This window comes from Podarcis bocagei (genome assembly GCF_964188305.1).
Source record: "Podarcis bocagei genome assembly, chromosome: W".
Taxonomy (NCBI): domain Eukaryota; kingdom Metazoa; phylum Chordata; class Lepidosauria; order Squamata; family Lacertidae; genus Podarcis; species Podarcis bocagei.
Window position 1 is genome coordinate 38157428 of NC_138131.1, and position 17407 is coordinate 38174834.

General features: G+C 45.7%; 1 protein-coding gene across 1 annotated transcript in view; it reads left to right on the plus strand.

The window, feature by feature from the left end:
* Positions 1-17407, plus strand: part of LOC308578078 (putative helicase senataxin) — a 287528-nt gene that overhangs the window by 207492 nt on the left and 62629 nt on the right. Inside the window, exons 14-18 of the mRNA XM_081178360.1 lie at positions 5825-5972; positions 6841-6942; positions 8991-9106; positions 9749-9820; positions 16761-16913. Coding sequence (XP_081034486.1) covers positions 5825-5972; positions 6841-6942; positions 8991-9106; positions 9749-9820; positions 16761-16913 — 591 coding nt within the window. The remainder of the gene's footprint in view (positions 1-5824; positions 5973-6840; positions 6943-8990; positions 9107-9748; positions 9821-16760; positions 16914-17407) is intronic.

Here is a 17407-nt window from a genome sequence, read left to right on the forward strand (position 1 = left end):
ATTTTTTTTATTGTAAAGAAAACAGGGGATGGAAGATGTGGGGAAGTCCAGTTGACTATGAAAAAAGATTTGGAAAAGTGAATTTTCTTGTATTTAATTTTTTCTTTCTTTCTGTAAAATCGCTTCTGTTGTGTTATTGACGATGTATTCTGACCTTGGGAAAAAAGCAAATAAAATATTATTTAAAAAAAAAAAACATATTTCAAGTTCCGAAGGGGATTCCAATCATCTTCTTGCTGCTGCGTTAATATCCACAAATCTGTCCAAATAATGTTCATAATTCTATCCAGTCCTATCTTGCTGTTCTCACATCTCATCTTGTTTGTATATTTTTCTTTTTTTTCTTTATGATCTCTTCTGATAATCTCCTTAAGCAGGTAAACACCAGTTACCTGCCAACAAATGGCTGGGACCCCGAGACCAAGGGAAAGAGACAGCGGAAGAAGATTGGAAGAAATTTAAAACTTATCTTGAGAAATACTGTAAAATTAATGAGTGCTAAAATGTTGAGGTTATAGAAAAAAGGGGATTACAGCTGCAAAAGATTAAGTAAAAGAAAAGAACAAGGGAAAATTAGATAAACTCAAGGGGGAGGATTTGCTGAAACAAATTTGGAAATTGGGATGCAGAAAGGGGAGGTATGGGGAAGTCAGTGAAGTAAGGTTTAAGAAAAAAAGGATTTGAAATTATACATGTTTGTTTATGTGTTTGTTTGTTTCGTGTATTGTTTGTGTTTATATAAATTGTGAAAAACCAATAAAAATTTTATTTAAAAAAAACAAAACAAAATGGCTGGGATCAGGGTCCCAGCCAACAAAATGGCTGGGGCATGTTCCACAGAGGGGGATGCGCTGGGACAACCAATCTCAGTGATCACGGGTAGGAGGAGGAGTTATGCTAAGACCAGACCATGTCATTACAGAGGAGGCAGGCTTAGTCGTCTGAGGACTACCCCTGCCTCCGGGTCTGGTCCTGACCGGATGGATACTAGAATCAGCAAGGGATACCCACATGACCTGAAGGTGCTGCTGTGCAATGCCAGGTCAATGATTCATAAGACCACTGCCATCCATGACTTGATCATGGATGGAGGATTTGACCTGGCATGTGTAACAGAGACTTGGTTGGATGAAGCAGATGGGCCTGTTCTTGCCGCTGCTTGTCCACCAGGTTTCTCTTACGCACAGCAACCCAGGCCTTGTGGGCGGGGAGGGGGGGTTGCAGGGATTTTTAGGAAGTCATTAGTTTGCTCCAGGCGTCCTATTGGGAAGACCCAGTTCTCTGAGTGCATGTTCTGGAAGTTGGGCAATAGGGGCAGTACAGGATTCCTTTTGGTGTACCGACCTCCCCGCTGCGCCAAGGATTCCCTGCCCGAGCTGCTTCAGGTCGTGGCGGATGTTCTCCTGGAGACACCTAGCTTGGTCGTCCTAGGGGATTTTAACATCCATGCCGACACGACCTTACAAGGGGTCGCTCGGGACTTTGTGGAAAGCATGGCCTCCATGGGGCTGTCCCTGAATAAGTCTGGCCCAACCCATAGCCGTGGACATGCCTTGGACCTGGTGTTTACCTCTATGGATGTTGGTGATCTGACACTAAGTAAAAGTGAAACGAAAGAAGTGCCATGGTCAGACCACTTCCTGGTGCAACTTGACTTCTCCGTGACCCTTCCCCTCTGCAGGGAGGTGGGACCGATTCGGATGGTCCGCCCCCGCCACTTAATGGATCCAAATGGTTTCCAGAGAGTGGTAGGGGATGCTTTATCCCATGTTGATGGCCTTTCAGCTGATTCCCTGGTGGCCCGCTGGAATGTGGAGTTAACCAGGGCTATTGACTGTTTGGCTCTGAAGCATGGAGCTCTCTGATTGCATGGAGCCCGGACAGCCCCATGGTTTTCCACGGATCTGAGGGCAATGAAACTATCGCTGAGACGGCTAGAGCGCCGGTGGCGGATGACCCATTCTGAAGCTGACCGGACACAGGTTAGAGCTCAGTGTCGAGCCTAGCAAGTGGCGGTAACGACGGCGAAGAAGACTTTCTTCACCGCCTCTATTGCATCTGCAGAAAACAGCAGCAGGAGACTCTTTCAGGTGGTTCACAATTTAGCGGAACCACCTGCTACATCGGGGCCCAGTACATGATCTTCTGCAATGATTTTGCAAAGTTTTTTACAGATAAAGTCGCTCAGATTCGGGAAGAGGTAGACGCCACCGTGGGAGCAGGGCCGGGGCGGGAGAGTGCTAGAGTCCTGTCTAGTCAAATTGCGTGGGATCAATTCTGATCTGTTACCTCCGAGGATGTGGACAGGCTGCTTGAACGAGTGAAACCCACCACCTGTCTCCTTGATCCTTGCCCATCCTGACTTATAAAAGCTAGCCGGGAAGGGCTGGGCGGTGGGCTGCGTGGGGTGGTGAATGCTTCCCTCCGTGAGGGAGCCTTCCCAGACCCGCTGAAAGAGGTGGTTATTAAACCGCTTCTTAATAAACCATCTTTAGATGCGGCCACGATGGCCAACTATCGTCCAGTCTCAAATCTTCCATTCTTGGGCAAGATGATTGAGCGAGTGGTTGCTGAACAGCTCCAGGCACGCCTGGAAGAAGCGGACCATTTGGATCCCTTCCAGTCGGGATTCAGGCCTCATCACGGGATTGAAACTGCCTTGGTCGCACTGGTTTATGATCTCCAGTGGGCTAGGGACAAAGGTGAGAGCTGTTTCCTAGTTCTGCTGGATCTCTCAGCGGCGTTTGATACCATCGACCATAACATCCTTCTGGACCGTCTTGAGGGGCTGGGAGCTGGGGGCACTGTCATACAGTGGTTCCGCTCCTTCCTCCTGGGCCGTGTTCAGAAAGTGGTGGTGGGGGATGAGTGTTCAGACCCCTGGGCTCTCACTTGTGGGGTGCCTCAGGGTTCTGTCCTCTCCCCCATGCTTTTTACCATCTACATGCAGCCGCTGGGAGAGATCATCAGGGGGTTTGGGCTGGGTGTTCATCAGTATGCGGATGATACCCATCTCTACCTCTCTTTCAAATCGGAACCAGTGAAGGCGGTGACGGTCCTGTGTGCGTGTCTGGAAGCAGTTGGAGGATGGATGGCGGCTAACAGATTGAGATTGAATCCTGACAAGACAGAAGTACTGTTTCTGGGGGACAGGAGGCGGGCAGGTGTTGAGGATTCCCTGGTCCTGAATGGGGTAACTGTGCCCCTGAAGGACCAGGTGCGCAGCCTGGGAGTCATTTTGGACTCACAGCTGTCCATGGAGGCACAGGTTAAATCCGTGTCCAGGGCAGCTGTGTACCAGCTCCATCTGGTACGCAGGCTGAGACCCTATCTGCCTGCGGACTGCCTCACCAGAGTGGTGCATGCTCTGGTTATCTCCCGCTTGGACTACTGCAATGCACTCTACGTGGGGCTACCTTTGAAGGTGACCCGGAAACTACAACTAATCCAGAACGCAGCAGCCAGACTGGTGACTGGGAGCGGCCGCCGAGACCATATAACAACGGTCTTGAAAGACCTACATTGGCTCCCAGTACGTTTCCGAGCACAATTCAAAGTGTTGGTGTTGACCTTTAAAGCCTTAAACGGCCTCGGTCCAGTATACCTGAAGGAGCGTCTCCACCCCCATCGTTCTACCTGGACACTGAGGTCCAGCACCGAGGGCCTTCTGGCGGTTCCCTCACTGCGAGAAGCCAAGTTACAGGGAACCAGGCAGAGGGCCTTCTCGGTAGTGGCGCCCTCCCTGTGGAACGCCCTCCCACCAGATGTCAAAGAGAACAACAACTACCAGACTTTTAGAAGACATCTGCAGGCAGCCCTTTTTAGGGAAGCTTTTAATGTTTGATGTAGCACAGTATTTTAATATTCTTTTCGAAGCCGCCCAGAGTGGCTGGGGAAACCCAGCCAGATGGGCAGGGTATAAATAATAAATTATTATATTATTATTATTATAATCCTGTGTGAATTTTCCGTTCGTCCAATCATCATGTCGAGATGGTTTCCATATATCAGCACTTTCATAAATAAAAGCACTCTTTCCATCATCAGTCTTGCAGATCTGTCGCCCTTCCTTGTACCATTTTAGACGTACTCAAAACATTTCCATTTAGGCAAGCCTACCCAGCTGTACAATTTTATTATGTACATTTGTTCTTTTAAAAAAAATGTTGATTTTTATCTCTTTCTTTTATTGCTTTATTATTTTACTATTTTTAAAGTCTGATTTTTTTGCTATTTTGTATGAATGTTTTATTTCACTCTATGTATATATTTTTAATTAAGCAGTATATAAAACATGTTAAATAAAAAAGCCACAAAATATGCAGGCACTGTTTTTCTTTGGACAGAAATGCAGTGGTAGCTCGGGTTACATACGCTTCAGCTTACATACGCTTCAGGTTACAGACTCCGCTAACCCAGAAATAGTTCTTCAGGTTAAGAACTTTGCTTCAGGATAAGAACAGAAATTGTGCTCCGGCAGCGCAACGGCAGCAGGAGGCCCCATTAGCTAAAGTGGTGCTTCAGGTTAAGAACAGTTTCAGGTTAAGAAAGGACCTCCGGAACAAATTAAGTACGTAACCAGAGGTAGCACTGTAAAATGCTGGAGAATACTAAGCCTTCTAAATTGCTATGTATTGGGTCACACAAGGACACAAAAGATGCAAGAGGAGGGGGGAAAGTGACGACTCTAAATGGTTAAGGACTCCTTTTTTGTGTCATTTTCCTTTAAAAATAAATTTCAGAGTGCACATCTGGGGTGTATCTATAGGAGGCAGTGATGTTAAAAGAGGATTGGGTAAATTCATGGAAGGGCAATCAATGGCTTCTTGCCATGATGGCTAGGCTATGCTCTGTTTCCATTGTCAGAGGCAGTAATCCTTCTGAATACTAGTTTCTTGAAACCACAGGAGGAGAAGGTGCTCGTATGCTCATGTTTTGCTCTCTGGTTTCCCACAGGCATCTGGGTGGCCCCCATGGGAACAGGATGCTGGACTAGATGGGTCATTGGAGTAGTCCAGCAGGCTCTTTTTAGTCCTACTTGGAATAGACCCTTTGAAATTACTGTGCATGAGTAACATAGGCCCCATAATTTTAATGTGTGCACTTTGAATAAAACTTAGTTGGTGTTATGTACTGAGTTGAATAGGATCCAAAATGCAGCAGTCTGATTGGTCCGCAGGAGCCACCCAATCCAGCTCCAGGTGGAAGTGAATCCGCAGCTTGATTGGCCTACAGGAGAATCCCGGAATTAGCCAATCACGTGTGACCCATTGTTTAAATAATGTATATAAAGCAGACAGTTTGGGGGAACTTCCATTCCTCCTCACCACTATGAGCTGAATAAAGAGCATGAAATCCACACTCGACTCCGAGTATATTTCAGTTGGATATGACCCTTGGGCTTTAAAAAGGGACTTTGATCTGAAAAGGTGGAAGACGACTGCCCTGCATTATTGCACTTAACTTTTTCTCAGTCTTCTTTATGCCCAGAGTGCAGAACTAGAACTAATGGCTAAATATTAGAGGGTACTTCACAGGGGCAGGAGCTTTTCAAAAGTGCACAGGACTGCCTCTGGAGGTGGGCAGGCTTTCCATTACAGTGGGTCTTTTACCCAGCTATTTTTTCAGGGATGTTGTGGTTGCATCCTGCATTTTAGACCCTTTGTCCAGCAGGGGATTGGACTAGATGACCTCTGAAAGACCCAACTTCAATTACCGTATGCACTCCTAGTCTGGGCATGACTATATGGTTGATTTGTTTCAATGGGTATATTCTAGGTATATTTTACAACCCTATGACTTTTTTTTTTCTTTAAATCTCCAGAGATCTGGGAAAGAGAATCCTGTAGAAAGCAAGATCAAGAGGAACCGTGTGCTGGTCTGTGCTCCGTCCAATGCTGCTCTAGATCACCTCATGAAAATAATGATTGTTGAGTTCAAGGAAAAATGTCAGGACAAGGAAAAGCCTTTGGGTATGATGAGTTCTTGGCCAGTTCTCATCTGTGGAATTCATAGCTGGAGGGAGCAATTGGCTTGGTCATAACTGAAGAATAAGACATTATTCCGTGTTTAAGTCACTTAGACCCTCCCCCACCTGCCAGTATAGGTAGTGGGTGCTTTGCTTTTCCTAAGGCATTTGTCCTTGCAGAGAATCCATCTGAAATCCTTTGGGACAGGGTTGGATCTTGGTGGTGGACCATGTGTTTGGAATGCTGAAGGCCCCCAATCTAATCTCCCTGATGCCCTCTGTTTATCCTGTAGACTCCAAGCAAAGCCTTTCTTGTACATCCTTACACTTTTTAAAGGTTCTTTGGGATCCTTTTAGTGCTGCACTTACCTAGTAAAAGCTTTGCTGCACTTATTTTTACTGGTTTTAGTGTTGTATTTTTATTTTGTTGTTTTGTCTTGTTTTCTGTAAGCTGCCCTAAGGGTGTCTGCAGCAAAAGAACCTTGACGAGGAACGAGTTTCATAGTTAACTGTGCTCTGTGTGAATAAGTAATTTAGTTCCAGTGTTATGAGACAGAGGGAGAAACTTTTCTGTAGCCACTCTCTCCATGCCTTGCATAATTCTATAAACATCTGGCTTGTTGCCTCTTGCCTTTTCTCTAAACCAAAAAGTCCCAAATGTTACAACCTTTCCTTGTAGGGGAGTTGCTGTATCCCCTTGGTCATTTTGGTTGCCATTTTTTGAACTTTTTCTAACTCTTATTGAGGATGTGCAAGATACAGATTTCAGGATTTGCTAAGCAGATCAAAAGTATTTATTTGCCAAATGTCTTTCTAGTTTAAAAAAGCTAGCTGTACTTTAGGAGGGCTCTAAGTGTCTGTTTCACACCCAGGAAACTGTGGTGACATCAACCTGGTGAGGCTGGGGGAAGAAAAATTGATCAGCAAGGATGTACAGAAATTCAGTCTGGATGCCCAGGCCAATCGCAGAATGAGTGAGTAGTTTGTAAAGGGTTCCTCCCTCACACCATTTGCTGTCTCCTAATTAGTCTGCTTAACAGTGGGGTTCAAAAGTTGGTTCTTCATAGCCCCCAGTCTCTGTTCTATCTGGGACAGACCTTTCCCAGATTGTGAGCAGGGATGAAATCCCGTAACACCATCCTATCCCTCCCATCCTATCCTGGTCTGCAGCCAAAGATGTTTATTTTATCAAATATATACTCTGGCTTTTACTCTGGCTTTATCTAAGCATAATTAAACAATAAAGCATCACACACAAAACAAAAAATATAACTGAAATCACTTCAGCTATAAAGTCTTCTTAAAAGTCATTCCCAGCAGTTTTAAATCAGTTTCGTAATTGGGCTTTAACAGGAACCTCTGGGTTGTAATGTTAGTAGACACATTGAAATCAATGGAGCTGACTGGCACTGGATATTGTTATAAAGATTGGGTGTCACCCCCCACTCTGCTAAGCAGTAGCAAAATTCTAGGCGGTGTTCCAGGTGCTCACCCAGGATCTGTGTTCCTTTGAGAATCAAGGTGCGGCAGAGGCTTGTGTAGCTTTAAGAAATATGATTTATTCACATATTTACACCTGAGTTTAGATAAAGGGAGTCCAGATCTTACAGCATGGTCATCTCAAGAAGGGCTTGTTCCCTGTTCTCCCAGCCTGCCTGCTCAAGATGGAACTTTCTCTCTCTGCCTCCCTTTCTTCTTCCCAGCACACCTTGCTAAAGGCACTCTTTTCATGTCACCTCAAATACAGTCACCCAGGGAAGCCTTCTAAATCCCTGGTTACTGTTCACACCTCAGGACAGTGGGGAAGGACAGCTCTCTTGCATTGCCAATGGCCCTTAATGGCCCTGTATTGTTCATCATGCGAAAGGCGGGGCTGGATGAATCCCTAGCCGGAATTAAATCCCGGAAGAAATTCCGGAATTAAATCCCGGAAACCCGGAAGAAATCAACAACCTCAGATATGCAGATGACACAACCTTGATGGCAGAAAGTGAGGAGGAATTAAAAAACCTTTTAATGAGGGTGAAAGAGGAGAGCGCAAAATATGGTCTGAAGCTCAACATCAAAAAAATGAAGATCATGGCCACTGGTCCCATCACCTCCTGGCAGGTAGAAGGGGAAGAAATGGAGGCAGTGAGAGATTTTACTTTCTTGGGCTCCATGATCACTGCAGATGGTGACAGCAGCCACGAAATTAAAAGACGCTTGCTTCTTGGGAGAAAAGCAATGACAAACCTAGACAGCATCTTCAAAAGCAGAGACATTACCTTGCCAACAAAGGTCCGTATAGTTAAAGCTATGGTTTTCCCAGTAGTGATGCATGGAAGTGAGAGCTGGACCATAAAGAAGGCTGATTGCCGAAGAATTGATGCTTTTTGAGTTATGGTGCTGGAGGAGACTTGAGAGTCCCATGGACTGCAAGAAGATCAAACCTATCCATTCTTAAGGAAATCAGCCCTGAGTGCTCACTGGAAGGACAGATCCTGAAGTTGAGACTCCAGTACTTTGGCCACCGCATGAGAAGAGAAGACTCCCTGGAAAAGACCCTGATGTTGGGAAAGATGGAGGGCACAAGGAGAAGGGGACGACAGAGGACGAGATGGCTGGACAGTGTTCTTGAAGCTACCAACATGAGTTTGACCAAACTGCGGGAGGCAGTGGAAGACAGGAGTGCCTGGCGTGCTCTGGTCCAGGGGGTCACGAAGAGTCGGACACGACTAAATGACTAAACAACAACAATTGTTTCTTAATGGCCATAGTTTGGCTAGGTCGTTTTGCATAGGCTAGCCCAGGAATTCCTCTGCAGCTTGTATATTCCCTTCATATCCCAAGTAATCAAAACCTTATCATTTATTAATTTCTAGGGATCCCCCCACCATATAACAATATAACAGTATAAACCCATAGTTTAATGAATGTCAGAAGCATTGAATTTCAGTGTGAGAATGGTAAGCAACCAAAGTTCCATTTTGAAAGTGGGATATAAATTTCTAAATTAAAAGCATTTGGTTGGATTCCTTAGGCCGAGCAGCCCTTGGGAAAGATCAAGACATCCACAAGCGGAAGAAAGAGATAGATCAACGACTGGATGCTCTTTCTTGCCAGTGTGCTATAGACGAAAGCCAAAGCAAAGAGAAGGTACTTGTTAGTTGCCATGTGTAATTTGACCAGGATTATTATATCCTACTCAGTCTGTCCGGTAGGCTGTGGTCTGAAACTGTAGTTCAGACATGCTCTTCAGTTAAAAGTGTGAAGGCTTGGAGGCACAGCGGGTGGGCCGAAACCTGATGTGGGGTAGTGGGGAGACACATGTTTTACTTGCTCAAATGCTCAGTCTTCAGTTAAAGTGGGGATCAAGTAGCAGGGAGGCTGTTCAGAACTTTTTTCTTTCTTTCCGTAAGCAGCCCTATATTGAGTCAGAAAATAGATCCATCTAGCTCAGGCTTCCTCAAGCTCGGCCCTCCAGATGTTTTGAGACTACAATTCCCATCATCCCTGACCACTGGTTCTGCTAGCTAGGGATCATGGGAGTTGTAGGCCAAAAACATCGGGAGTGCTGAGGTTCAGGAAGCCTGATCTAGCTCATTATTGTCAACATTGACAGGCAGCAACTCTCCAGGGTTTCAGGCAGCCCTACCTAGAGATACCATTGGGGATTGAATCTGGGACCTTTTGCATCCAAAGTAAATGCTCTACCACTGAGCTATGCCCTTCCCCATGATTGGTTGAGTATTCATGTCAAAAACGAGTAAATTCCCACCCACCTCATCTTTCTTTCAGAAACAACAGTTAGAGCAGGAAACTCGGAGGCTTGCAGAAGAGAGCAAAAGGCTCACTGTTCAACTGAAGGAGGTATGAGTTTCATCACTAAGATGCTCTTAAAAACAACCTTGGTGAACTGCTTCATCTCATCATGCAAAAAAGTGCTTGTGTCTTGGATTAGCTCCAGCTAGGAAATCAGAATATCTCTCCTGTTAGTACAGATCACTGATTGTGCTGCTACTCTGTTGCACATCAGCCACGTGCCATTATCTCAGCCAAATCATAGACTAGGGTTGCCATAGGTCTGGGAAATCCTGGACATGTCATCTTTTGTTGGGCCAACATGCCCACCCCTGGGGGTTTTTACATTTTAAAGGAAATGTCTGGGTTGGGGGGGGGGCTGGTTTGCTTGTTTGTTTGTGTTTGGCTTGGGCATGAGAGGCTTGGGCACTGGTGGCTTTCTCCCACTTCCTCTTTCAGCTCTATGGACTGCATACAATTAATTTTTACCCACTTAGATTAATGAGCCTAATGGGCTCGTCATGTTCATTCACTGGATTGGATACAACCCTATGTGCTTTCCAAGCTGGGTTAGGGTAACTTTCCTCACCACCTCATGCCATTTATTTATTTATTTATTTATTTACGGCTATTAGCCCATAAAATATGTACAAACATAAAAGCTCAGGGGCATAAGGGCCGATATATTCGACCCCAGAGGGTGGACACCACGATGCAAGGGGGGGTCAATGAGCAGAGCCAATTAACAGCTTGGGGCACGAAGAGCTCCAAGGGACGGATCACAGAAAAAGGAAAACTGAAGACGAGGACCGACATGCACTCTCATCGTAACTGTCCGATTAGTTTTGGTGTTGTTGTTGTTTTTTGGTTGTTTTTGTGTGTGAGATAACCGCATTCAGGAATCTCGCCACCTGCAGAGTTACCGAAGGATCTGTATCCTGCAAAAGTAGTGCGGCGTGTGACTCAACAGGCCTGCCCACCAAGCGCAGTAAAGCAGGACCTAGGAATTTAGTCCTGGCTATGCTGTGTAGGGGGCAGTTGAACATTATATGTGGAAGAGATTCGACAGTTTTCCCGTCACACACGCATAGCGGAGACACCAAACCCTTGGAAAATCTGTGGCTCAGCAGGTTCGATGGAAGGACATTGAACCTTGCACAAATAAATGCAAGTCGGTGTGGTACAGATGAAAGAGATGACATGTATGATGGGAGGCCAAGTGGTGGGGTTATTCCGTGGTACCTGGGGGAGCAAACACCCCCGCCCCAGGCGAGGTTGTGTTGATTTTCAATGTCTGCCAATCTTTGCTCTATAAGGCTTTTAGCAGAGCATAAGTTCATCTTTAGGGAGTCCGCTGGGGAAATTCCGATGCTTAGAAGTTTGGCATGGATTTTTCCTACCCACGGATTGACAAAGTCATCTCGCCAGAGGCACTGAAAAAGGTAATGGTCGGGAAGCCTATGCCAGCTGGACAGCCAGTAGCCAAAGACTCGCTTCCAGATGACGGTCTCCAATGATGTAATCTTTAACTCCAGACGTATGGCTGCGTTGCTCACACACATGGGGAGTTTCAGGAGGCGACAGAGAAACTGATTCTGCAATGTCCCAAGCGATGTTAAATTGGACCCTGGGGCCCAGAGTGGGGCAGCATAACAGAGGGTGAAAACCACTTTTGCGTGGTATACCTTCAAAGCAGAAGGGATGTGGGAGGCTCCGTCGGCCACAAAAAATTGGAGTAGAGTATAGAGTATTGTTTTCCCTTTGTTTAGTAGATACTGAATCTGTGGCTTCCAGCTTAGGTTGTAGTGAAAAAAGACTCCCAAGTATTTAAATTTGAAAACCTGTTCTAGTTGGACTCCATCTAACTTCCAGCTGTAAATTTTCCGAGACCTGGTAAAGACCAGGACTTTAGATTTCCCATGATTAATAGTCAGATGGTTGAGTTTGCAGTAGGCTGCAAAAATCTTTAGAGCTCTGCATAAACCGACTCTAGAGTAGGAAAGGATCGCTGCATCGTCGGCATATAGAAGCAGAGGGCAGCGAAAATCAGCTAGGCGGGGGGGCATGAATGTTGGCTTGAAACTCGTTCAGAAAGAGCCTCATATCGCTAATAAACAAGTTAAAGAGGAGTGGGGCCAAAATGCAGCCTTGGCGCACACCTCTATTTATTGGGACCTCGTTGGATAGGTTTCCCGCCAGTGTGAGTCTCACTCTAGCTGACGACCCGTGGTGTAATTGAGTTATAAGCCATAACAGCCTTCTATCTATGCCCCATCTCTCTAATTTCTTCCATAGACAGTTTCTTGGGATACTGTCGAAGGCGGCCTTTAGGTCTATGAAAGCGACACATAGGCGCCCCCGACTTGGGGCAGAATATTTTCTGGCAAGATGATACATAATTACCATATGGTCAGTGGTCGAATAATTGTTCCTAAAGCCCACTTGCTCATGGCCAATCAAATTTGAGTCGTTTGCCCAATGGGACAGCTTAGACAGCAAAAATTTTGCATAGATTTTCCCGATGATAGACAAAAGGCTGATGTTCCGATAGTTCTCCGGGTCAGCAGGGGAACCCTTTTTATGGACTGGCACGATCACGGCCTTCTTCCATGACCTAGGGATAAGCCCCGTAGAATTAATCGCATCAAAGACTTTGGCCAGGATTTCAGCCCACCACCTCGGTTGCGCAACAATGGCCTCAGCAGGGACTAGATCCGGCCCGGGGGCTTTGCCCGTTTTCAGATCTAATATCAAGTCCATTATCAGGTCTGGGTCGGTAGAGGGCCACAAAGGTAGATGGTCGGCTCGGAATTCCATAGATGGGTTGGATTCCTCTGCCGAGGAGAAGTATTTACTCAAGAATTGTTCCCATGTGGGCGCAGGGATAATCGTCAGTGGGTACTTTCTTCCTCTTTTGTTTATCAAGGCCCAAAATTCCTGTGATCTGCGGGATCTAGAGGCCGCAATCAAGGCTCGCCAACGCTTTAAATACCACTCACGTTTGGCCAGCTTTAAAGTCTGTTTGTATGCTCTTTTGGCTTGTAAATAGGAAGATGGTAAAGCTTGGGCATTAGAGTTTTTATATTCATTATAGATGAAGCGAAGAAGGGATCTTGCTTGTTTGCAAGAGGTGTTAAACCAAGGGGCCCCAGCACTGCAATGCGCCACTTTTGCCTTCTGAGGAGGTGATGTAAAAAAAGTGGTAAGGTTTGTTATAAGAAGGTTAAAAAGTTTCAAAACCGAACTGGAATCTTGTAAATCAGTAGTTATTTGAGGTAGATAGGCAGTGATTTCCCTATGGAAAAAATCCTGGTATTTTTGGGCCACAGCCTCGGACCATTTGATCCCTCTTATTTTGATCGCTGATGAAGTTTCCAGAAGGACTGAGTGTTTATAGTCCTTCTGGCACCGGAACAATGACAAAGTGGTCACTATTGGGAGGTGATCACTGAAATGTTGATTTTCAACTTGGAAGGAAAGTACACTGGCGGCCAAATTTGCGGAGATCAGGAAGTAATCGATAACACTGTTAGATGCTCGTCCCAGGTGAGTGAACTCCCCTGGTATATCGGGGGGGGGGGGAGGTGCCGTTCAAGAATACTAGGTTCAGGCGAATGGCCATTTGATAAAGGGTCACTCCAGCTTTGTTTACTCTGTTGTCCTTTGAAGTTCTAATTCTAGTATGTTCCAAGTCAAAGTTGTCCAAACATGGGGGAGTCCACCATTTGGATTTAGTTAGTAGGTCCCAATTTGTGGCAATTCGAGCATTAAAGTCTCCCCCAATTAAGGAGTACGAGTTTGGGCATTTGGTATGACATGACAATAGGTGATTTTCAAATGATTCCCATCTCCAATCAAGATCAGGTGCTGAGCCTTCGGGGGGGGGGGGAGATAAACATTAGTAATTAGTAATGAGGACTTCCCTTCTACGATCAGTCCAGATAGAGCAAAAGGCGGGGAGGCCCATACCAGAGTGAATTTGGCACGAAGTTGGAGTGAGATCCCAATCAAAAGACCCCCTTTGGGGCGACCACCTTTCAAAGAAGGGGAGGCCGGAAGTGTTAGAAGATCGAAGCCGTCTATGGTAATCTCTTCCTCATCCCATGTTTCTTGGAATAGGATGATGTTAAATGAATTTATGTACTTCCTGAATTCGGGGTCTGATTTTTTGGATCTCCAACCAGCAATGTTCCAGCTAAGTGTTGATAATGTCGGGTCCTTATGCTGTCCCGGTAATTGTCACTTTGGGTTGTTTAATGGGTTCTTGGGGGTAGAACGAGGACCCGTAAGGAAATCAGTAATTTTAGTTTGTGCGGGTAAAGTCTTCTTCTGTGTTGATTGGATCCATGATTTGGTAGCATTAACAGGCAGGAAGGGCTTTGCCGAGGAGGAAGAATTAGACAAAGTTGGTGAGGTCGGATGCTGTTCATTAAGGTGAGTAGTAGCAAGTCTTTGATGGGCTATACTAGTAGATCCGTTAGAGTTGTCAGTCTTAACCTGGGTAGTGCTAAGAGGTGTTCCAGCCATCACTTGTAGTTGCTGCGCAGATGGAGAAGAATTGTCACACAGATGTATAGTAGAACGTGAACATGGAGATGGTACATGCATAATCATTTCCTGGTGATCTTCAGACAGGGTAGATTCTAGCTCAGGCATTGAGGCAAAGGAATCATCAGCTTCCCTATTTTGATTAGGCTTAAGGTCTAAGACGGGAGTATTAAGTTTATCGACATCCTCCACGGAGGAATGGTGCTGCTGGTCAACAGGTGACTGCTGATTCAGATCAGTAGGGGGTAACAAGGTAGCAGGTTGAGAGATTTTCAAGGCATTTGATGGAGACACCATGTGGGACACGGAGCGCCTGCTCTCCCCTCTCATCGGCATAGAGGGGTCCCCTTGCGATAGGAGTCTTTCTTTGAGTAGATCCAATCTATCGAGAGTAACCTGCTGTTCTTCTGAAGGGAGTTTTTGATAAGAGAAGATAAGATTTCTCTCTTCAGGGATATTCCAATCTCCGCTTGCAATTGAATCATTCCTCAACGTAGCTAGATGGGCACTTGAGAACGCAGATGGAACAGGGGGTACCCGGCTAGGTGTTTTTCCCTTTAATATAGGAACAGAAGGAGGAAACGAGCGTTCATTGCCGGTTAAGATGTTGGCAAAAAGAGGATTAACACTCGTGTCCTTAAAGACTCTTGTTGTTACAATCTCCCAGGGTGCCAGCCGATCTTTCTGTCTTGCAAGAAGATGTGGAATCCTTGCAGACTGGAAGGAGAGCATAAATTTCCTTGGCCAAGGCATGGCATTTAGGGGTACTACAGATATAAGTGACCCGGAAGTGTCTTCGGACAGCGCTGGCCCCCGGCCTCTTGAGTGAGATGGGCGCACAACCCTAGAGTCTGGCAAGACTGGCCCGTATGGGCAGGGGTACCTTTACCTTTACCTTTACAGATATAAGATCTATCTGGAAAAAAGGAATATTTAACAAGTCACGTAAGTACCCTTTAGCCATCCTCAGGTTATTCCACCTAAGTCTAGGGGCGTCACGGGGAAAAATGGATAGACATATTTTATTAGGTTGAAAAATCAAGGATTGCTTATTCCTTTGGGGCAGTGGCGGCCCGCGTCTTGAGCTCTTAAGATGAGATTTCTGATCAGGTTGTCTCTTTAAGGCACTTACAAGCTGCACAGGAGATTGATGCAAATTAGATAGCTCAGTTGAGGAAGGTAAGTGGGCCAGAAGGGCCCGTGAAAGTTTATTCAATGACAAAGAAATCCCCTCCAATTCCTTGAAAATGAAGCTTAAAGTCCTGATTACCAGTTGTATTTGATCAGGTACTAATTCATGGGCAGTTTGCCCTAATGCGTCCCGTTTCAATGGCGGAGGTGTAATTAAGGTGTCTGGGAGGAGGGCTTCCCTATTGCTTCCGTCCCCCGCTGGATCAGCTAGTTTTTCCAACTCTCCTTGATCATACAGAGGCCAAAAGCGGTTGTATGTTTCGACCCCAGAAACAATTACTTGCTCTGTTTTGCTGTTATTGTTAGTAGATGGTGGGGGAGATTCAAGCTTCGACTGCTTTACTCTTGGAGGTGAGCAATCTTTCTCAGCAGATCTTGGTCGCTTGCCATGACCCATTTGTCGCTGTCTCACTAACTGCGGAGGTTCAAGGTAGAGATAAACGGAGATAAAAGAGAACTTATTTTTTATGGGCGCAGCTTCTCTGCTACTCCTCCTCCACTGCTCAACATAACCCAGTCTTCAAGGCGGCGTTCCTAATCAGCTGCGGGCTTTCTCAGCAGAAGGTGTGAATAACCTTCTTGATACGTATATTGACCCCCAACAGGCCAGCCGTGGGAGTAAAACGATTAAAAACTTCTAACAGAGGTAAAATGATTTAAAAGTTTAATAAAAACAGCTATAAAAGACGGCTGTAAAAGGCTGTAAAAGGCTATAGAAGGTTTGTAATCTGGAGGGTTCACAAAGGAGAAGTTGTTGCAGCCGCCATCTTGCAGCAGCCTCAGCCACCTCATGCCATAGAAGGTGAGGCTGTGGCTTGGTGGGCACCAAGAGAAATTCTAAGGGGCACTGTTGCATTCCTGAGCACCACATGGGTGAACACATCCACCTTCATACGGACTCTAAGCAGGTATTTGGCTGTGTTTATCCTGAGTCATAGGAGCATTGGGAAGCTGCTTTATACTAAGTCAGGCCAACTTGGACAGTATTGTTTGGCCTATCTGGAGATATTGGCGATTGAAGCTGACACCTCCTGCATGCAAAATGGGTACCCCTTCACAGAACTATGGCCTGTCATTTTAGCATCCAATCCAGTTCTTCTTCTAAAAGCAGCCGACTTCATCTTCAACCACACACTGAGCATGGACTTGTTTTGCCTGCCTGACCATGGCTGCTGTTGCAAAAACAAAACAGGCAGCTGAAAGAAAACTGGTCTCTGTCTAAAAATTAGGTGCTCTTAAAAAGGAAGTTCCTGGCTTTTGTGTTTCCCAGGTTTGTGGGCGATCGCAAAGCGACATGAAAACGAACATCATCCTGGAGTCTCACATCATCTGCTGCACACTGAGCACCAGTGGGAGCAGCCTGCTGGGTGCAGTATTCCAGCGGCTGGACTGTGACCCTCTGAGCTGTGTCATCGTGGACATGGTTAGTGGGGGATATAGGCACTACAGTAGCAAGGGCATATTTGGGGCAGGAGGATGGAGGGTGTCTTTAGTACCTTTTACAGATTGCAGAAACAGCCCTGTTCACTTTGGCTGCCTTGTTTTGTATTTATACAAATGTTTCCCCACCACCAGCACCCTCTTCTGATATTAAAAGCCCTCAAGGCAGCTTTTTTGTTTGATGTGTTTTGACTGTTTTTTTGTTTGATGTGTTTTGACTGTTTTTTGTTTGATGTGTTTTGACTGTTTTTAGTGGTGTTGCCTGCTTTTTTCCACTTTTTTATTTCAAGGCGTGCATAGGTGGTTTGCCAAAGGGGGGGGGGTGGGCAGACGGGGGAGTCAGATCATTGCCAGTTTTTCTTTTGTGAAATAAGTATTTTCTTGTGTCCTTAACTGTTACTTACCGTATTTTTTGCTCCATAGGGTGCACCTAGGTGTTTTTTTTTTGGGGGGGGGGAATAAAGAAAAAAAAATACC